At 39.9% G+C, this 22943-nt stretch overlaps 1 protein-coding gene across 1 annotated transcript in view; it reads right to left on the bottom strand.

The window, feature by feature from the left end:
• The window catches only part of rbm33a (RNA binding motif protein 33a), a 28843-nt gene extending 17020 nt beyond the window's left edge, over positions 1–11823 (bottom strand). The window contains 10 exon segments of the mRNA XM_071525816.1: positions 1875–1903; positions 1906–2082; positions 2311–2448; positions 2451–2478; positions 3017–3175; positions 5109–5415; positions 5581–5654; positions 6192–6240; positions 8807–8885; positions 11678–11823. Coding sequence (XP_071381917.1) covers positions 1875–1903; positions 1906–2082; positions 2311–2448; positions 2451–2478; positions 3017–3175; positions 5109–5415; positions 5581–5654; positions 6192–6240; positions 8807–8885; positions 11678–11696 — 1059 coding nt within the window. The 5' untranslated portion in view covers positions 11697–11823.
• Between the last annotated feature and the right edge of the window lie 11120 nt (positions 11824–22943).

Genomic DNA, 22943 nt, shown 5'->3' with positions numbered 1-22943 from the left:
CCAAACTGGACCAAATTAATGCATGAAGCACTGTGACTACTGTTTGTAACACCAACAGCCATGTTCTCTGCTAGCATTAGGATGTATCAACTAAGGGTGCACCGATTGATCGGCCACTGATCATAATAAGCCAGTAAACATTCTAGAAAGCACATCAGTGATCAGTTGATCACTGTTTCAACTGCCTGGTGTAAAGGGCCTTTTACACGGGAAGCGACAATCAGCTGGTCCTCGTTCATTTTCAATGAGAGATGTGCGGGGTGACATGGAGGAGCGGGCAGATTGAAAGTCTCGTTCGTGCTCGTATCGCACACAGGTCCGCCCACTCAGCCAGAGTTGAATTGTCTTTAACTTATTGACACCGCGACTCAGAGTTTCACCACACAATTGATTATCAGCAGACACCGTGTCACCTGACTACTGAAATGAGAATTGTTCTGTTGTCACTGAGTTTGAAAAATGGAGGGAAAGTTGATTCTTGAGGTCTGTGATTTCCCAAAACTTAATGACTGCTTTCTAAGCAACTACCGGGACATTAATGAGAGAGCCCAAAGTGTCGGTGCAAGAGTGGGTGTATGAGGTAGGCTATGTAGGCTACATTACAATTCAGTAGTTATATTTGGCTGTGTAAACATACGCAACTGTTAGCTAGCTAGCTGTAATTATAGCAGCATCTTCTGGACTACACAGCTGTGTGTTACGGCCGTTTCTATGGTTACCACACGCGGAGCACCAGCTGTTTTTTCCCCTTCACGTGCCACGGACACACTTCACACACACACACACACACGCGCGCGCGCGCGCACACGCGCACACACACACACACACACACACACACACCTGGGTTTCCGTTATCCGGTAATTTCCTTTTTTTTTTCCTGGAAAATCTGTTGAAGTCTGACATATTTAAATCTCTCCGGTCATAATGTCCGGTGAAAATAATTCCCGCATGCGGTGAAAATAAGTCCGCATGCAGCTGTCGCCTCCCGTGTAAAAAGTCCTTAAAATTGCTGTGCACTTTTACACGACGTGCCATCATTGGAACGTTAATCGGCTGATCACACATAAGATAAAAGATAAAAAATAAATGTTAAAAAATTGGGGAATAGGAATTGGCCCAAGAAAACTTGATCGGTGCATCCCTAGTATCAACGCCAGTTTAACAATGACATATTTATGAGACAATATAACATGTAGTATCTTGAACATTGGGATTCATGAGAATTGTAATAGTGAATAATCATGGCCCAATTCATAACTCCCAAATAATTTCCCACTGCTTTATTAAAAATCACCACCACTAGTCTTAATTATTTAGGTTACATGTTTAAAGTGACTTTCTTTTCCCTAGACCTTCAAAGGCCTTGTATGAACTGATGAGCAATGTAAATGAAAGGATTATATGCTTGGAGAGATATCCAATAATAAAAGCCCACAAGAAAACTAAATCCTGGGCAAAGAACAAATTTAATTTTGTATAATGCTGTCTAAATGGACTACTGCCAAATGCTTTGGTGTAATCCATATATCAACATTGATAAGGGGAGCAGAGGAGTGGTTTAATTGACTTTTTTCATGAGCAAACGACCACAGCTCCAGAGGTCTTAGACAGCAAAGAGAGCACTAGCGAACAAAATACATGTCAAGTACAAATACATCCGGTCTTGTCATAAATGTGATGGATACAAGAAGGTATACAGTAAAGCCAGAGACAAGCAATTTCAAATCATCTTATCCAGTGAAGCCCTTATGTTCCCTTCAGCTAATCTTTAAGAGGAGTGGGCTGAGTATCAAGAGATGCATTATTCCATGTAGCCAAATTAGTAGATTATCCCTTTAAAGGCGTTCAGATGGATGATTCTGCAACGGTTTACCTGCATGCCCATGTTTCCCATCAGCGGAGCCTCTGGTCAATCATTCTTCCTCTGTCACCTCGGAAATCTATCATTCCGAACCCCGGGAAGCCTCCTCTTCCTCTACCTCGCCCTCCTCCTCTCCCTCGGCCTCCGAAACGGCCTTGTTTCCTCTGCTGTTCTTGTTTCTCAAACTCCATCAAATCCGCCTTGGCTTGCTCTGACAGTTCTGATGGTAGGTAGGACAGGAAAACATGAGCATGAAACGTTTGGAAAAAACTTGTTAAAATTGGGACACAACACAAGTTTCGTTGAGTACATGGTTAAGACTGGAATTCAATATGGCCTTGAAATAAGGATGTAAACCTATTGCAGTCTAGAGAGGAAAATATTAGGGGATTCAATCTGGCTATCACTGTATGAAGGATGAGTTATGACAGGCAGGAATAATTCGTACCCAGTGTTTCGGGGATGTTCCTTCTTTTACTGCCCGCGTCCGCCAACCGCACAACAGAGACATCCTTCCTCTCTGATTTGAACCGTAAGCGACCAGACTCTTCATCATCATCATCCTCTTCGTCAGACTCCTCTTTGTTTCTTCTTCGGGCTCAGCTTCATTCTCAACCTGAAGAAGACATGTTCTCATGTTGACAACAACATCCTACAATTCCAGTACATTTCCTTCAACATGAAGTGCAAATTCAGCTCTGTCAGTCAGGGGTGAGACACTTCACTCCTACCTGTGCAGCACTGTCACACTTTATCACGGTTTACAGTGCTTGAGAAAATAATTCTCCACAAATATTGCCTATTTTTTACTGAGCAGTATCTACTTGGAAGTAAAAGTTTGACTGTCGTGAAAATGTAACTTTAACTATGAATCTTCACGCCCTCAGTGTGAATTTTCACACAACTTCCACAATTGTCTTAGAGCATTCAGAGAAAACTACACTTCACTACCATGCATGACTGTACAGAAGCTTACTTCCAAACAGTGAACTATCAAAAGCACAAATGAAACTGGATTATGTAGGGATGAAGAGCAGAAAGATAATAAGTTAGCAGTTTACAACCCTAATGTGTAGGGTTCTGTATTCTGAAATCACTGTAATCAATGTACACACAGTGTCAGTTAGGTGATATATAGAGAAGTCTCAGCCTACCTCCTCTGAGTCAAAGACCTGAGAGCCCCCGGCAGTGTCTTCCTCCTCCTGCTGCTGCTCTTCTCCCCCCATCTCCCCCTCCTCCTCGGGGGCCTCCTCCTGTTGGACTCCATGCTCATCTAGTGGCTCATCAGCATAGGTTGTTGTGTATTCATCATCCTTAAAACAACAAACGGAAAACCCAAATTCATTAGTTTAAGTGGTAACAATGCTCTGATAATGGTCAATCATATTTCAGTCATTACTGGATAAGAGAGTATTTTATCTGGGGGAAAAAATGCTTATGAGGTATGGCAAATATACCTAAGCATAAGGAGTAAATGGAGGTGTAGTCTATCAACTGAAATCCAATAGGAAAATTATTATTTAGAAAAAATATGAATGTATTGTCTTAGCTGTAAGGTTTCAGTTATTTGGCTGGCTAAGATAAGTTTAGCCTAATGCTGAAACAACCTTGGGGTTGAGACAGATGGAAATGTAAACTTGTTTATGAAAAAAATTCATACAGAGCATAATGGAAAACATTGAAATGTTATCGAGCGGATTTTGGGGAGGCACCACCGAGCCCCCCCCCCTCCCCTCCCCTGAATTACCATAACAGTGGGAGCAAGGCTTCATTACTATTCCTGACGGCATTTGAAATTCAATGAGATGTAAATGTTTGACATGATATACAGAAATGCGGGCGCAGATAAAAACACTCCTCTCCGGTTCAATGATGGTGAAAATATCATCGACTGGCTCTTTCACAAATCACTCCTTTATTGGCCCCACTGTAACTTCATGACTCAGTGCCAACAACATCACACACAGACACAAACATTCTGGGAGATGACAAGTCAGTTTCCGCAACTCCATGACAAAATTTTCAAAACATTTTTTTCAATTGCAATCACTCCCGCCAAAACCAGTTTCATCAATCTATGCATCATCTGTCTAAAGTCACTCCAGCAAACCAACAAGCTAAAACTAGTGCACACTTGGTGATTTATATCTAGTATATGGGAGCTGCTAATAAGTCAAACATGCCGATAACAGAAATTCATTGCTAAATAAGGTCAGTCTGTAGGTCAGAGAATGGTGTTTGGTGTTGCGCTCCATTAACCTGCCAACCAACAGCACATATTAATGCAGAAAAAAACCCTCTCAGCAAACGAGACGGATGGACAGGCCGCCCCAAGGGGACACAACAGCTTAATCCTTTAAACTGTTCCGCACAGTACTGCTGAATGAATACCACAGCAAACACAAATGTCAAGCCCAGGCAGTTTAGTGACCTTGTAAACATAGTTATTACACATAAGAATACATATGCGCATCCACACCTGCGGACATTTTCCAAAATCCCAAATAAGCATAGAGTAGTGCGGTGCACCCTCAGTAAGAAGGTCAACATCTTATCTTGGTATGGAAAAAAGGAGGTAGCCTAATATATCTTTGTCAGGTGCCAAACGCCATCACACCTTGGTAAATGGACCATAACGGACATTTGCACATGGATCTGCTCTTATCTTTGATCCTCTTAGTCCAGGCTAAGAGGGAAGGGAAACGAATAAAAGGGAAACTCGCATCAATCATTAGAAAACTGTATGGGGTGTCCTGAGGAAGGTCAATAATCTTTTCACCTGCGCGAGACTTTATCAGATCCAGTCTAAAGCCAGAGATAAAAGCCCCCCACATTAACCTCCGCCGATTGGCAGCACATCTCCCCCACACAAAGCAGCCTCTTACTCCCCCAAAGATACAGGGCCCAAGGTCACAATGGCACGGGGATTTGGAGGCGACAGCAGAGCATTACCTCACGCCAAACAAGCTGTCAACACAAACTTTGTCAGCAAGACGGAGAAATTAACTGGCGGGAAGTGATAATGAAGCTAATCCTCCCCTGCCCCACAATGCCAGCCAGCATCCCCTTCTCTTGAATAGATTTCAATCCTCACCATGCCCATACCAAGACAAGAAAATTGACATTATCTCTAAGATACAATAGAGTTAGATAGACAAGGGAAGGGAGGAGGTTTGGTGTGTGTGTGTGTGTGTGTTTGTGTGTGCACATGCACGCATACGTGAGGGAGCAAATGTGAGGACTCACTTGAAATTCACCGTCTATGGGCTCATTGATTTGGATGTCTAACACTTCATCCTGGTAGCCTTCAGCTAATTCTCCAGTGTAATCCATTTGGTCTTCAGGCATCTCGGTGTCGTTGCCCTGGCTGTATTCCTCTGTGTACTCTTCTTCCCCCTCTTGCTGATAGCCCCCCTCCTCTACATCCCCTTCCTCACAGCCCTCTGTACCCAGGTTCACGATGTCATCTGTGTAGTCTGCTTCCTGCAAGTTGTCCTGCTGGTCATAGGATGTGCCCAAGCCGAATGTGGCATTGAAGCTCACATCCTGGCCACTGAAAAACAACAACAACAACAAAAACACCTCAGATTTACAGAAAACAAAAATGAAGTTTGAAGCTACAATATGCACAAATTGGTCCTTACATTTGTCGGCTGAACAACTAAAAACATTAAACCGAGTGAAACTTGAACACGCGGCATGGAAATAGTCATCTTACCTCATATTTTGATCTTCATCATCACTTTGGAGAAGGTCGTCATTCAGCTCTTCATCTGACGCTTCTGAGGGATTCTGAAACAAAAAGCAGCAGCAGTCAGATCAGTCAATGCAGGAAAATTTTCTTCTATTCTTCCTCAAGCACGGGCTTCATGATGGCATGGGCCACAGTAGTGCATATTCATACGCTTTTTATTGTGTTTGAGGCAAATGGTTAAAATGAGGCTAAAATTCAAACTAAAATTGTGTGTGTGTGTGTGTGACTGTGTGTCAGGGATGGGGGGCAGGGGATCTCCTCCAACCCAAAAGGATGCTTTATTCCCATGTGGTGAAGGCAATCTGGGCAGGTTAAGACAGTTCTTTTTTGTCCACCATACTTCCTCCTGGTTCACATCAATAAATCCCCCTGTGGAGGAGCCACCTGCTACATGCCCACTGTTCAGTATTATTATTATCTAAATGTGCTACCGTCACCAACAGATTCTGTTTTGAATATTATTTCCCCATTTTCTATATGTAATCGATGGAACACCCACATGTTGGTTAGAGACTATTTTTGTAACCAGTGTGAACAAAACAAATAGGATTGCGGGAGATTTTGTTTTGTCTTACCTTTTTACCTGACAGCCAATCCTCCTGCAGTAAATCCTCTTCCAGATCACTTTATAAGGAGAAAAGACAATCAATAAAAGGTTAGCAAAGCCAGCTAATAGCGCAGCGCGTTATGTCTATTCACCAAACATGATTAACATATTGCTTTAAGTGATACTGTCAATCCCTGCCATCACAATATCCGTAAAAACTATTTTTGGTAGACTGGTAGGCTATGACTTCTCTTCATAAATTCTCATGTTTAACAAGCAAGGACTAAATTACAAGGAAGAAAAATCATTGTTTGTTGTAGATAATAGTATATCGCTATTTATGTTTCAATGATTAATAATTATGTGATTTGCTGATATTGAAGTATTTGTTATATTTTCAATTCCCCTGAAAGTCCTGGTGTGGTATATTAGGTGCTTCCTTTATGTGACCAATTCTAACCTTTGAATACACATGACCAAAACAAAAGTTAAAAAAACAGAAGCAGGAAGCTCCGGTGTCATTTGGAGATACTTTGGTTTTAAACCACCATAGCCTTAGCTCAAAGTTTGCCTGAGGGCTTTGCTGTGCCCCAAAGTAATAAAGAAGTAATTATTTGAATTTGTAAATAAGGACCACAATAAGAGTAAAACAGTAAAAGAGAAAACAAGACTGCTACCTAAAATGAGAAAAATAATCATGATCACAATATTTAGCAAAACAGTCTGGATTATCATTTTTGCTATAAACATGCAGCCCTAACTATAGAAGATCAACTCAAGAGTTCTGTAAGAAAAGAGAAAACTTTTTAAATTTGTTTAAGTAATGGCACTGATAGAGAGGCCTAGACGTTAGCGAAATGAGCTTGAAAGGTCAATGGTTGGAATCCTTGAACATCTTAGAAACAACCTGGGCGGAGAAAAGTGATTAGTAACGCTCTCCCCTCCCACCAAAACCATCAGTCTATGCGCCCTTGAGCAAATCACTTGACCTCCAATTACTCCAGCTGAACTGCTGAGTGGCCAATAGGAGAAGAATGTGGCAGTACTCTAGGTGTGAACATGGCTAATGTTTAACTGTTTAATTGTGAAGGACAGCGTTGCTCAAAAACCCCTTCACAGCTCTGTTTGCGCAGGGGTCTTGATTCACCCTGTCAGGGCTTATTTTCCGATATTACCAAAGACATCAATCATCAATACTAAAGGCATCAATCAACCTGGCTAATATCCCACTCCAATACGTAGACCTGATCACATTCCAATCGCAATACGTGCTATATGCATTTAACATGCATTTTTTCTTATCTAGATAAAATATCCAGATACAGATCACATTTTAGTGCGCGTGAATCACACCGATCACATTGCCGGTAGAATGTATACCCATAAATACCAGGTGTAAATTAAACGGCCGTGATCAGATTGATCATTATCCGGACACCATATCTGGATACAGATGGCATTGTAATACCAGGTGTAAATGGGTGATACAAAACATCAACGATTCAGGGTCAGGCCTAGTGCATTGCATGTTTTCCTGCTCAATTCATAGCAAACAGCTGGTGTTTAGCTCTTTGGTTGATACGTCAAGCTCCAGGTCACACTGAACAGCATAATGTATTTTATCTGCATTAACATATTCTACCAGTGTTTTTTAAGTTTGTGCCACTCGTCTAGGTCGCCCTTCTTCTTAACATTATTCCTGGTAGTGTCTGCACACAGTCAGCATATTTAGAGATATTAGGGATTGTTTTCCTACCTTCAGAAAAAAACATTTGCTGACATTCATTCTTGTACAGTATGAAAAACCACTTCCAGACTTGAAAAATGCCCAAGCTAGATAGTCCCTCACAATAAACATGAAGTTTTAATTTGTTTTTTTCATTGTTTCTGTTTTATCGTTATTTTATTGTGCCCATGTTGAGTGTTTTCGAATCAGTGCGCCCATTACATTACACTCTGCTCATCACCTGACACCCACAGGGAGAAATGAAATCTCCACCATTAAAATATCCTAATCCCTCAAAACATGTCATACCCATGTCTTTTTATTTAGGCCATCTTTGTTAGAGGGACAGCAGTTAATTTCAAGATAGGTTTGACACTATAAAGTTTGTATTTTAAAAACAACGAAAAACAAGTAAATGTTAAAAAAAAAGAAGATCTAATTACACACGGCATACATTTCAAAATGATTGGGTGAAATATCAACTAGATAGTAAATGGGCTATAACTCTAAATGACACCGGTATTCTCCTTTAAGAATAGCAGCAGATTGCATAATTTCAGTAGAGGAAAGTTGATTCACTTGTTTGATGAGACAACTTGGATCATACTGTATTTCAGTTGTTCAAATCAAAATCAAAACTATCAGTAGCCCCAGAGATTTGAAACCTAAATGCCCTGTTGTATTGCACATGCACAAAAGTAATGATCTCCGGCACATAATTCGGACTACAACTACTTATTTTTATGGGAGGCTTGGACGGCTTGGACTGGACTTCAAGAATGCAATAATTTGTGGACTACCAAGTACATGTCTCGGTCATCATGACTTTGCCACAGCAGTTTGTGAATGCTACATTCTCATGTCTGTACAGTAAGCAAAGCTTTCAACACATGAAAACACATGATTAAATGATTTACCTGTCTAAATCGTCGTCTTCACCCCTTCTCCTGCGTGACCTCTCCGCGCCTGGTTTGTCATATTCATCAAAGTCATCATCTGCAAAAGAAAGACAGTTTTATTTACAGCCTGTGATCAGTGCAATGGACCATGTTCATAAAATATACCAGCCTCCTGGGTTAACGTCATTCTGTCCTATTGGTCTGTTGGGATTTCTTGAAGTCTGAAACGCGCAGAGTCAACAAGCAGACATACAAAGACTGTATTTTAAGAGGTTTATCACCGCTGCATCAAAACAGAGAACAAAAACACCAGCCTTCTCTGACTGTTCAACGCCAGCGGCCAGGCAGCCTATTATGTATCATCTTCCCAAGAGAAAACAAGTTGGTTTGGTTTTCGTTAGGCTATCTCTATCAAGCCTGCCCACGCAGCTCCATCCTTAACACAATCAATGCATTCTAAGCTGTAAGACTGGGTCAGAGGTACAGAGACGTACAACATTACTGATGCATCAGATGGCCTTTGCTCTGTAACCATCTCTGATGTCCTGAGATACTTCATTCTCTACTACCCGGCCTCCAAGGAACTGAAATATTTAGACCTTTTCCCTCCTAATGCTGAGATGGGAGACAGTCCATTCCGCAATACAACTCACCCCCACCGTTTGTAGTTGTAATTGTTTGTAATAACTTTTTTCATTCCAAAGTGCAAAGCATCCAAGTATCAACATAGGCTCTTGCCTGGTCAGACAGAGAGGATGAGGGGTGCAGTGCACTGTGGGTTGAGCCAGGAGGACTTAGGGATGTCAATTAAAGAGACTGTCACCTGTATGCAACTGGTTTCCAGCAGGATTCCAGCCCTGTCTTTCATGACTCTTTAGACAAGACGTCCATGCACAAAATTCAAAATTCTTAATACAATTTTCAGAAACATTGATTTGTTATTTTTGCTGGCATCTAGTGCAAGTTTAAATCAAAACTTTGTTGACTGACAGAAGCATTGTTTACATCCTGTTAGCCTAACCTGCTATGATGTACTTTGTACTGCCAGTAGTAACAGTGGAAGATAAGAAATGTGTGAATTGGCCATTTCACCTTACAATAATAGTAAGATAATAAATTGATGCCTGTACGGAAATTCTCTTTTCACTTGCCCTGCTCCACAGAGATGTCAGAGGGAATCAGCTACAGAACAGCAGCCCTGGAGCTGGTAGGGATTCAGTCTCTTGCTAAAGAACACCATCAAGGCAGATGCTTGCCAACACAGGGGCTTAAACCCGGTACCTCTGGTTGACGGGCGGTCACCCTACTTACTACCTTACCCTGCTGCCCTGCGCAAAAAGTACATTGTCAGCAAACCTGTGGACTGGACTAGGCTTCTGTGTTATTCAAGGAAAGAATGAACTTGAAGATTCAAGCAATATAAAAAGTGTCACAAAGATAATGTTAACCACATTCAGGGGTTTCACTTTAAAACAGAGTAGAACCAATGATGTTACACAATGTACAACAAACTGCAAAATCCAAACGATTTGTGCAAAAACAGATTTGTGCCAATACAACATAGTGAACCAGTGTTGCACACAAGCTGAGTATTAATGTTAATGCATTATAGGGACATCATCACATGCACACTTTCCTGGCACTGCATAAAATGGTTTAAAATCAGTCTGCATTTCAGGAGAATCAACAAAATCGTACATTTCTTAAATTCAACACAACTTTACCACATAATCAAACAGCAGGTTGACGCCTTTTGGCGTTTCCCACAGTTTTCGTACTGGCTCTATTCAATGTGCTTTCTAAGCTTACTTACTAAGCCCCAGTGGTGCCACATTTGTTAAATTTGTGCGTTTATAGGCCAGACGCATGTGGTTCACCTCATGAACTCGTCTATATGCGGACTCAGATTTTAATTGAGATGCCAGATATGTTCTTAAGGGTGCTGCAGTCAAGTGGTGAAAAAAACATGGTATTGTAGTCGGATCAAAACAAAATCGTGACTGCACTGAAAATTGTTCGAAAATCGAGTTGCATGTTACCCATGTCAACAGAAATCAAGTGCAGTGTTGATGTCCCTGCCAAGTCCCACTCCTGGCGACAAGGCCAGGAAATAAATGTCTAAATTTGATTACTGAATGCGAAGGTCAAACAAGTGACATAAGTGTTACTACCAAAAGAACCGTGTGTTCTTTCAGACCGATGTCCTTATGTGCTCGGGGCAGACTCATATCAGCGTTGCTGCTGCTGCTACGTTTAGGCCCACACATGACAGCAACCACGCAGCCTTTATTTCACTTCATAATCGAATAGCTTTAAACTATTGGGTATAATACATCAAATAATAAGATGGTATTTTGAGGGGGTTACTCCATCCTACACGCGTGGGACGTTTCATGCCATCTTTATCTGCTACTGTCCGGCTTCTTAAACTGCAGGCTAACAGTTAGCTTCCAGCCAGCCAAACCAAGTTGTGCAATGATCTCTCAGCTAAAGCTACCGCTAACTAGCTACAAAGACAGTTGCTCCAGCCGGAAATTCAGGCGGCAGGCGACAATAACAGTTGCCACCTTGCCAAGAAATGTTCACATTTACCTGGCGTTAGCTAGTCGGGAACAAATACGTCAAACTAACATTTACTAAAATAAACGTACGCCATGTTAGCTGCTAAATAACACGAGTTAATTACTCCTGTTTACAGCGAACACAAACCAAATCCCAGTGGTCGTTGATGTTTGTTAAAGGCATTAGCTAGCCATTCAGGGCCGGGGTCCAATATGTGGCCTAGCGTCACCGTAGCTGCAGTTATTGTTAACTACCTAACGTTAGCTAATGCTACTTCTTTAGGCTGGCTAGCTAGCATTATAATGATTAATAGCTAATATTCCTTACCCTGGGCGTTGGCCGCCATGATGCAAGGCGCTTTCCACGTCGAGTCTGATTATAAAACTGGGGACGGCATTGACATCTTTAGTATTTCGCCTTCAAAACGGAACAAAACGCGAAGCTAGCTAAGTACTTCGCTGCTGCAGCACTGTCCATCCACGACCAAAGCACAAACATGGCAGTGCTGTGTAATTGCAGTGATGATGCATTGTGGGTGGGGAAACCCCAATCCTGATCCCCGATCGGTTTGCTTCACTAAAGTGGACTGGGTGACAGGGCAGCAGGTGAAAAGACAGGCTGACTGTGGATCTGCTATGTCTATCTGAGTTTATTACCAAGTATTCATTGTTTATAATATGGTATACAATTGAATAGATTTCACAATTAATTCAAAATTGCACAGGATAGGTAACACAGGACCTTTTAATAGGCTTATTTATCAAGATACTGACTTCTGCTGAATTGGATGAGTATTTTTTTTATCATAGACCGTCCAGGGACTCACAAGGTCCTCTCCCATTTTTAAGAAAGGCCTAGAAAATCTGGAAGGTGCAGGTCTAGTTTACAGCCATTATGAGTTTCTTTCTCATCATCCCATGTGGGCCACCAAGCTACGTCCAATGCTAACAATGTCAAATAAACATTTTCAGTTTTAAATTATTTTAAATATGTGTTGAACTGTCACAGAGTGCAAGTGACAAAGTGATAAACACACCACCAAAAGCACAACCTCCATCCATTTTTGTGGCAGGGCCATCGTAAACAATATAGCCTATTAGATATTGTGTACGTGGGAGCCTGTCAAATCCTTTTATGAAAACCTATTATTTCCCTACTGTCTTATGCTCAGGTTTTGATGTTTACTGATATATGGCTTATAAGGCCAACTGACTCACCTCATGTTAATTTTAGCATCTTTAGGGATAACCTTTATTATAGCAATAACATCAGAGAGGGTGAGGCCACTCATGAGACTACATGAGAATAAAACACAGGTCATAATAAAAGAGCTGAAAGTAGCTGAATGGTTGCCATGCACACTAGTTAACATGGCAACCAACATTTATACCAATCTGTCTCACCCTGACCTTCTGGTGACGACAGTCTATGAAAGAGAATTTATTTTTATTTTTATTTGTGATATATAAAGACCGACATATAATTATTCTACCACTAATTTAGAATAGAATAGAATAGAATAGAATAGAATAGAATAGGATGGAAACTTTAGTGTCATCCATGCATGTGGAAATTTTCCTTTGGCATCAATGTGGTAGAATTAACATGAGACAAAATGTAATACATAACCAAACACCATAAGGACAACATAACAGAGCTTCCAGGACATATTGTAGTTCATGTTTACAAAAACAGTGCAAAATGTGCAATTCCTACTTGATAGAGATTCAGGTGGAGAATTTAACAAGGTAATGGCATGTGGGATAAAAGACCTTGGGATAAAAGATCGATTCTGATGAAGAGTGCAAGACTGATTTGAAAACACATGAACATTATTACAAGGTTATCACCCATTTCACATCTTTGATGCATCACCTCTTCAATGGGCTTGCTGTATACACTTTAGCACCTTGGGATCATCACCATCATGTAGGCTATTTAACTATCTGAACTGCAGGGTGATTGACGCTCAATGATCATAGATAAGACATAGATAGACTGAACTAGCAGCCAAGGCTATAAGCAGCAAGGCTGGAAACCCAGAGGACACCCTGTGGAAGTTGGGGGCAGAGATTTATAGACACTTTCCCTATCAGTTTATTCAGGCAGGTAGGGATTTATGGTCAAGGCTTACATCAGGCAGCAGCCAGTGGCTCTGACTAAAAGGAACTGACACCGGTTATGGCCACAAGGAAATCCATCTCATGACTAAGCTGGGAAACTTAATGAATTATATAGTATAGATATATATAGTATAGGCAAGTGGGTAGTGGTACACCGTCCACAGTTCTTGATGTAATTCTTTTTAAAACAGTTCCATTTGATGTTTCCTGATACAATGCGGTATCTGAACTGCTAAGATACAGTGAGGTTTCTGAATGGCTCAGCAGGCTTTTTCCAGCTGGAAGCATCAGCCAGACCGTTAGCCTTTGACTGTTGCTACAATGGGGTTTCTGAACTGCTGAGCGGTCAGAATTTAGTGTTGAGCCCTCTGGAGGTGTCATGGGCCTACTTCAATGAAACGTCTGTGAGGAGCACCCCACTTGATATCTCTGCTGATAAACTCGCTCTCACCAAACCGCGTTTCTTCTAACATCAGAGGCAACTTTCCCACACAGGTACACACCCTGGTTTAATAGCACAATGGGTTGTTACATCCACCACATCCTGTGTATTGGTAAAAAGCTTAAAAATGTGACCATGCCTGGTTTCAGATTTTAGCGTCTAGCCAAGTTGACATATGTATAAACGCTTGCCCTTTTAGAATCATGGTCACTTTAGTTGGAATTCAAAATGGTGGTTAATCTTTATTCAAGTCACTCCTTTGATATTTCTTCCCTGTAAGGTCAAAGCCTTTTTATCTCTCACTAAGTTTTTTTCCCCCCCTTTCTTGCTTAAGTCTGGGAGTCAAAGTTGTTGTCTGACTCTACAGCTAGACTACAGCAGAATTCTAACCCCCAAATTCCTCCAGGGCTGACAAACGTCAACAAAGACCCCCAGAGACACCAAAGAGAGGTGAGCAGTGAACTGAAGCCTCATTGTATTGGCTCATTATGGGGTCCCGCAGTGAGGAAGAAGCTATTTTGTAGCACCACAAGGTCAATATCTGAAAGCCAGAGCGATGGAGGGGATCAGCCGTGAGATTTTTAATTTGAGAAAGCGTAAAGGGACTTTCCTGGTGAAAGACAGTCTGTGAATTCTAATGGACTGTGGGGATTGTACGGACAAGATGTTGAGCTGGCAAATGTTTTCCTTTTCTCTTTAAAAGCGGTATGAAATACAATCTATTCACAGTTATTAGCCTACTCAAATTTTATGCATTGCAAGCACTCAGACAGCTTTTACGCCACATGCTATAGCTATGTTATATTTTTGCATATATTCAGTAATAACACTGAAAAACTGAATTCAAGGTTATCAGACCTATATTTATAATAGCCTACAAGAAATTACATATGCATCATCTTTGAAAACCCACCCATAGATCTAATGAATATTTCAGTTTCATCCCAACTACATAATGCACTTGCTTTATTCCACATAATCTGTATCAACCATTGCTAAGAATCATTACTGTTGAGAAGAGGGTTAAAAATAACTGTAGGTCCACTATCAATTATTATACTTCGCTGCAAGAGAAAAAAAAGAATAAATAATGACAGGCCAATATGCTGCTGTGAAATATGCTGATATTTTTCTCAATAAGCTAATAAATACATACAATAAAAACATAATATTTAAGTAAAAATGCCTTCCAAACTTGTTTGTTATGTTGTCAAATGTAGCATGGACGTATACAGATGCATGTGCAATTCATATCAACATGTATCCCATATCTTATTAAATATTTATTTCTGAACAGCTGTTTCTAAAGCTGTACCAGATATTTCTATGTTCCCTGGATTCTCTTTCCCAAGAATTTTGATTTTACTTCCAAATAAAAGTGAAAAGGGGAGCTGTCACATTCTATTATGGTGACCTCAATGATTCTGTGCCCTATTCCAAATCCAGCGGTTTTCCATAACAATGCAAATTAGAGGGTGCAAAGCCGGAGGAGACAAGACTTTTTTTTTTTCTTCTTCAGTTAAAGGACAGAAGTTCTTTACAACAAACCTGTCTGTATGCCTTGTGTAGACTTTGACAGAATTTAAATGAAACTTGGAAGTTGTTTTGTATGAGACAATGAGTTTGTGCTGACAATTCATAAGGATCAGTAACTATCCTGAGAAAGTAACACTGAAGCCAAGTACAATAGATATTTTTTAAAAGAAATATTTCATCCATTAATGTATTCATCAATTCATTCTGTATTGTGTTTAGGTGCAGAGTGGCCCTGTCTGAGACCTTCTGAATATTTCCCTTTGGTCTTTAAGAGACCCAGGTTTCAAACTGGTGCCCGTGTTGGAGCGGTTTTCCTAGTGAGGGGAGGTCAAAGGAAGGCATGTGTAACAGAGACCTTGTTAGCTTAATATACTCCAATAGCTAAGGAAGATTTGCTTTTGGTCGATTTGTAGATGTTTGGCTCAATCCCACATGGGAGACTGGGGTTTGAATCTGATTCACTACAATTTAGTTATTTGAGTTGCCGTTCTGAGTAACCTCTGTGCAAGAATCTGCTTGAGAAACTAGACTATAAAATTCTTCATAACACCAGAAATGCATGTTTACATTATTTACCCAGAGTAGACAAGTATGGAGACTTGGAGAACATACACAGGTGTCCATGGAGACATCAACCTCTCTCCTTTTTAAAAAAGCCTGTGTTATGACCATTGTAGTCAACTGCATGTAGGCATGTGCTACAAATTAGCTGTATTGCACGTATATAATGGCAGCTTCAACTGGTAAGTGCAGCCAGTGGCTCTGGCTAAAAAGAAATGGCACCAAAGGAAATCAGTCTTATAACTTTATCATTTGGTGGCATATGTATAGTAAAGGTTTCTGGATTAAAAAGCCTAATGCAAAAAAAGCATTGCGTATTATGATCATTGTAGTCAATTGCATCTATACATGTGCTACAAATTAGTAGTATCACTAATGTACTAAATCTGGATGTTATTTGTTATTTTTTAATGTTATTTGATTTCTCTATGATGCAGAACACAATGCCTCTGTTCCCTTTTCTCTAGTGAATGGGCTGCAGTCAGTGACCCACATCTCTGAGTGCACTGAACTGCTTGACTCAGACTGTTGTTTTATTCAGTGCACTGTCAACAGACGGGCGAGGGGGTTATACTTATGGGCCGTCGTGATTGGACGATAGAATTCGGATTCGCTTCGCCATTGGCTGCCCGGGCTGCCACTCGTAAAAAATGTTATTGCTGCTTCCCGCGCCATTCGCCGTGCACGCGCAAGACAACCAGGCACGTAACCGCTTACTGGAGACTGTCTGGAGTCTGTCTGAAATTGATAAAATTGGAGATGGAGTTTTAAGTCTCTGTGCACATTCACAAGGAAGCCGTATACTGGAAATGGGAATTTTCTATCCTGCTAAAATGCCTTCGCCAACGATTTACCACGCTCAAGCAAAATGTTATTTAGATAAACGTTGTGAAAGTTTTTTTCTACAGTCTATCAGCAGACAGTTCTTTATGCACAGGTAGGTAAGGCAGGCGCCACAGTGCAAGTAGCCTAGTATTGACTGGATACTGCAGTAGTAGACTTTGCATGACTGCCAAATGAGGTATTTATTGTTGAATGCTAGCAATGTGTTTTGGGGGAAAAACAGTTTCCTGTCGTAGCCTAATTTATTCTACGCTACTATAACTACGAGTAGCCTGATCAACATTGTGTCGCAAAAATAATGTCTTGGATGTGTTTATGTTTTTTACGGATACCACACAGTACTATTGTGTTTTGGAGACTTGACCTCATTCACACTGTACTTCAGAAGGATGCGCAGGTGACGCACCTTTGCTGACGTGAACGCTGTTGATTAACCCCACGCGCGCTCAAGCTACCTGTTACTCATTAGACACCAGAGGAAAAACAAAAACAAATCAACAACAACAAAAATTAACTCAAGCTATGTCAGGCTACTTCTGTCTTTTGGGCTTATCAATTCTCAGTTTTGTTCTTTCAGCTTCATTAGCTGCAGATTTAGTTACAGCTGCTTTGTTGGCTGAAGAGCAGCTTTTCCAGGCACGTGCAGAGTTAACTAACCTTTGGCCCTGAGATGAGGCAGTATGAATGCTCCAAGAAATCTGATGGGTTTTTTTTCTTCCTGTGGCTTATTTATGCTCTGCAGGAGATATCTGTCTTGTGCCCCGGAGTCCAAGAGGGTTGCATCGTCCAAAAGGCAGTTACTGGACCAGCAGAGAAAGGTTGGTTCACTTACATATAGGGGCTTGAGACAGGACTTATGTTGAAGTGCTGTTCATGATAGATCATTCTCAACATCGACCGTGAATAAAAAAAAAACCCACATGGCACATGGGAACCTGAGTGTACAGTATCAGATTAGGCTGTTAATAAAGTTCTAGACATCCAGGTGAGGACCCCAAATGAGGAATTTTAGCAAACAAGCACCACAAGCTAGGTTCACTTTTAGACTTTCAGACTAGGCTAATTGTAGGTGATATCTGCCGAATACAGGTAATGGGGCAGATCAGACCATGCATTTATTCATTTGTCATGATTACCCCCCCAAAAGAAACCATTACATTTAATTTAAGCCGTTGCTTTTCAATGTGACAAAAAAAAGTCCTCAAGATTTTAAATATCAGATATGTGGAAGTCAAAATAAGTTGTGCGCAGCTGTGAATCTCCTCCTGATCTGCTGCTGCCTCAGACTCATCTAACCCAGACTGTTGAAATATTATATCCAGGACCAGACAGCTCTGCTCTGTCACTGCAGTTGTCTGCAGACAGTGCAGTCATATGACTTGGGGAGCCTTCCTCCCTCCTCCTTATGTCTGGTCTTTTGGGGCAAGATGGCTGCTGCAAGCTGTAGCATTGTTGTTACTCATGACTTATTGTGAGGGGATTAATGTGATGAGAGCAACCTTGGGAAGGATGCTGACACACCGCACTTCATTGAAACAGACCATAGTTACCCAGTAATATATTGTGGCACACAGAAGGTGTAGTGAATGTTAACTTGAAGGATTTTCATTAGCCTAAATTTGTTGCTTTTAGTCGATTGGATGATAATTTAACCATTGGTCCCATCTTTTGGTTATTGTACCCTTGTTGAACAGTAACAATGTTTTTTATGTAATTCCTGCCTTGATGGGCGTTTTTTCCATTGCGTATTCGTCTGTTCTTGGGATATTTGGTAGCCATTTTGTCTGATTCATCACCGCCATAGGTTCCAGTGTATCTGAAAATGTGCTGCGAAGTGCCAAAAATCCAAGAACATCGTCGCATCTTATTAAAGTGTCATACTAACCTCAGAGGTGGTACTTTTTTGAAAAATTGCTTAATTTGGTCTTAATTGAGCATCTATGGAAGAAGATGCCCTTCCTCTTCTTTAGATACTAAAGATACTTATCAGATACTTCTGTAAAAAGAGTATTACCTGTTTAAGTATTTACTTAGAGACATGCTCCAAGTGAGGAAACACATTTTGAATGCAATAATATCATTTTGTGCAACTTGAAATATTGGTTGATAATTGTTGAAAATGAAAATAGTAGCCGTGTATAAATTTCAGTCTATAAATTTGTAGAAATGATCAAGTTGATTCATTCAGTCCATTTTGGACTCAAAGCAGTCACTGAAAGAAAGTAAACAGATCGCCTTCCTCAGTTTGAGAAATCCAGTGGATTGCGTTACTCATCAGTTAGAGGCAGGCAAAAGTAATCTGTAACAGATTACATTTTAAAAATTACCATCCCAGCCCTGTGTGCCACATATATCTTACTGATTGTAGCGGTGTTGTTTTTCTTTTCGTTAAATGCTGTAATGTCTAGTTTAACTGAGATTCATACCATTATTGCCATAGTAAAATGGTATGACAGAGCTAAGAAAACCTGTTTTAGAGGAGGATTAGTATTCAAAAAACAACCAGCCATGCACAGGATTTGATCAAACCCTACTTGTCATGTCTAGTTTTAGAGTGAAAGTAATCTTTATTTTTTTCCCCTGCTACCAAAGTGATAACTAATCACATGAATCATATTCTGTTCTTTTCATACACTAGGCATTGAGCTGTGTAAAAAGGTCAAAGACAGCTGCCATGACTCTTTTCACAGGTCACTTTTTTGTGAGAGGCGATATTGACTGCTTTTAAAAGTGCTCCAAGCCTCAGTCTGACATTACAAGTTACTTTCACTCAATGAGTGTGTGATGTTTATCTGTTAGCCCTATCGGTGACCAGCCTGGACAGATCACTTCATTATCACCTACTTAGTGCATACTCATCTGCTGTCAGACAACTCCTTTAGTCTCATCTTGTCATATTCCTTAATGGTTTTTGAGTGCTTTTTGATTATGTTTTCACTGGAGCGTACAGCCACGCTTAAACATGCAGTTGCTTCTATCTTTGCAGGCCTGTCCCAAACCTGACCCCGGTGTCTGACAAAAATGATTGGAATTGCTAGTAGGTCGGTAAGAAAGACATGGAAAGCAGAGTTTCAGTGTTATGGATTTCTCATATGGTCAGCATTTGTTGCAGTATTACACAGCTCTGCACAATATATAATAGCAGAAAATGCCTTTGCAAGTATGGCTTGCCTTTATTGTTTGTGTTCTCTGCAGCACAAAACGTAATAAAGTCACTGCATCATGATAATGTATCATAAGTCTTGTCAAGCCTGTGTACAGTATATCAAATTATTTCTCGATTAATTTGTTTATTGTTATTTGTGTTGGCCATGTCGATGAATGAGAAATTGAGTGATCACTGCTGCATGCATGCAGATATTAAACTTTGATACATTTGCGTTATTATGTGTAGCCTAATGCATTACTGTCCTTCCTTATTATTACAAAGGCATCCTAAATTTCTGTGTCTAGAATTTGCCATTTTGAATGATTATAAAGTATTATTACAAACAGCTGCTCCAGCACGTTAAACTAACCTACTGTAACAATTACAATTGTTTGCATTGTAGAAATTATTTCAGTGATACTCAGGACCAACATTAGATTTTTTGATAGTACCTTTTTGACTGCGAATTCAACTCAAATGTAATTGAAGCCAGTTAAAAAAACAGCAAGAATGAAAATACTTTGTTTTAATGTGTTGTTTGACGTTGTGTTTCCCTCCTGGTTTTGTTTTCTCTGTCTATAGCAAGATAATGTATATCTTATCTATTACCAAGCTGCACAGTTGTTTGATGCTATTTTTATCCTTCTCTTCAGGAGATTCATGGTTCCTTGCAGTCTGTCATCCCTTCATATCTTCGACGCTGGAAGTGTGTTCGTCCATGGTAAGATCTGTGTTGACCTGTTCATTAAAGCGCATTTGGACATGTTTAAAGTTGAGAAAAGCAATTCTAGGAATCCTTTAAGGTGCTGCAGTGAGCGAGTGTTATTGCCTGAGGGAAAGATGAGTCTACTGCTCAGACCAATATTTACAGAGAATGAGCTGTGGCTTGCATCGCCAATTCTAGCTGATATGATGCTGAGAAATGGCACATTGCATTCAGCGCTGCCATTCACTCATTTGCAGCAATCATTTTTTATTAACTCAGATTTTTGATCTCTTCATAAGATAATCATGGATATGGATCTCGTAACTTTCACTGGAGGCTTAGCTGGAAAATGCTGATGCAAGAAGGGCTCAGAATCTCCATGCTGTTTTTCTATTGGCTCATTGTCTCCACCCACAGCGCAGTCACGAGGTCCAGCATCATGATGATGTCTGGAGAAAATAGGCTTTCAGCTCGGCTCTAATGCTGCTTGAGATATAATGAAAAGATTTCTCGGGTTATTTCTGTGCGCATATAGAGTTAAATTTGAGCATATTTCAAAGCATTGCTGTGTACAACAGCGGCACCTGCCATTGTCTGTTGTAAATGGTCGGTTGTTTATACCACCAACCTCTGCTGCGTAATGACGCAGCTCTCCCAGGGAAAAGGGTGTTTCCTTTGACATTGGTGTGGCATATTTTAAATCAAGGCCTTCACTGTATTTTAAGGGGTCTCCTGGCAGTCTGCCAAAACATGGGCCCATTTGCCTGCTCCCTCATGGCAGCATAAGATCACGACTGCACAGCTGTGACCCTTAGCTGGTCCTAGCCATCGATAACTCAAGGCCAGCAGCGTCCATTTTAGGTTTCAGGCAGTGGCGAAAGAGTTGAACTGTAATGTAGCTTCTAGAAAAGGGAAACTGAATTCACAGCGCAGCTCGTGTTAGAAAACTGGACTATTTTCATGGAGAAAACAAACTTTGCAGTGGACCATAGTATATTAAAATAATGCTGAACCAACGGGTATGCAGGAAATCTTTTTCCGTTGGATTGCAGTTTTTGATTTATTAGTTTACTATTTGTGAGGCGTTGTGCGATTAATTTTTATATGGGTGACAATTTTGATTTTATCATAAATATTTGGTATTTTATTTTCATAATTAGTACACTATATTATGAATGTTTCTCAGAGAATATTGAATATTGAATGCCCATCAATTAAGACGTGAATAAATGTTGATTATTTTCCACACATATAATAATGTACTATAATATCAGAATATTAACTATAATATACAACAGTAATACACAATAAAATTAATATATTTTATATGTTATGAATTGTTGTTTGTTATGTACTGTTTGTGCTGTTTATGTATTGTTTTTTATCGTAAAAATTTGCCACACTATGAGTTCATCAAAAACATATGATGGAGAGCAATTCGTGCATCGTACTTCATTAAAAATGTTTTCAAAAACAATAAAATCATAATTTTTAGAGAATACATTATGGTGGTTTGTCTGTTGTATGGTGATTTGCAATTTTTGTTAGGTGAATATAAGAAGAGTTTGGATTAATATGCACTGTTACTGTATTACTGTTTACTGTACATGGATTATATTTCACACAGTGTTTATGATATAATAATACAAAATGAATGTAATATTATACAGACTAAGAAAAATGATGTTTCGTATTCAACGGGTAATGCATCATAAACATTATTTAACACAAAAATATTATTTCTTCGGCATTTCATCGTGGTAGTAAACTGTACTCCAAAAGGTAGCTGTTTTGTTCAATAAGCAGTATCTTTATCTGATATCTCATATTTATACATATAGTTTGAAAATATTATAGTCAGCCAATACAGTTGAATTATGCGGTACAACATTTTTATTGTGGTAAAGCTAAGTTTGTTCTTTAGTTTTGATCAGTTATTGCCCCTTAATACTATTTACTTCCCATTATGTTGATATAGAAAAGGAACACCTCAATTAATGATGCTTGTGTATTACAGTTGCTTATGTTATAGCTTAATCAAGCCTTTACGTAATCAGAATGCTCACTTAATCACTGTGATGTTATAATAAGACGATCACAAAAGTGATGCAATTTTGTATTGTTTATTCCTTATATTACACTGATTGAAAATCAAAGCATTAAAAGTGACATATATATATCTTTATAATGAGGTTACATAGAACTTAAAAGCACTTGAATTTATATAGGAGTCT

Source organism: Centroberyx affinis, unplaced genomic scaffold, assembly GCF_046629955.1.
Source record: "Centroberyx affinis isolate AG114_WGS23_722 - 3 ecotype Tasmania unplaced genomic scaffold, CSIRO-AGI_Caff_v1 ptg000109l_1, whole genome shotgun sequence".
Lineage (NCBI taxonomy): Eukaryota > Metazoa > Chordata > Actinopteri > Beryciformes > Berycidae > Centroberyx > Centroberyx affinis.
The sequence above is the reverse complement of the archived record's forward strand: the minus strand, read 5'-3'. Positions and strand labels throughout refer to the sequence as shown.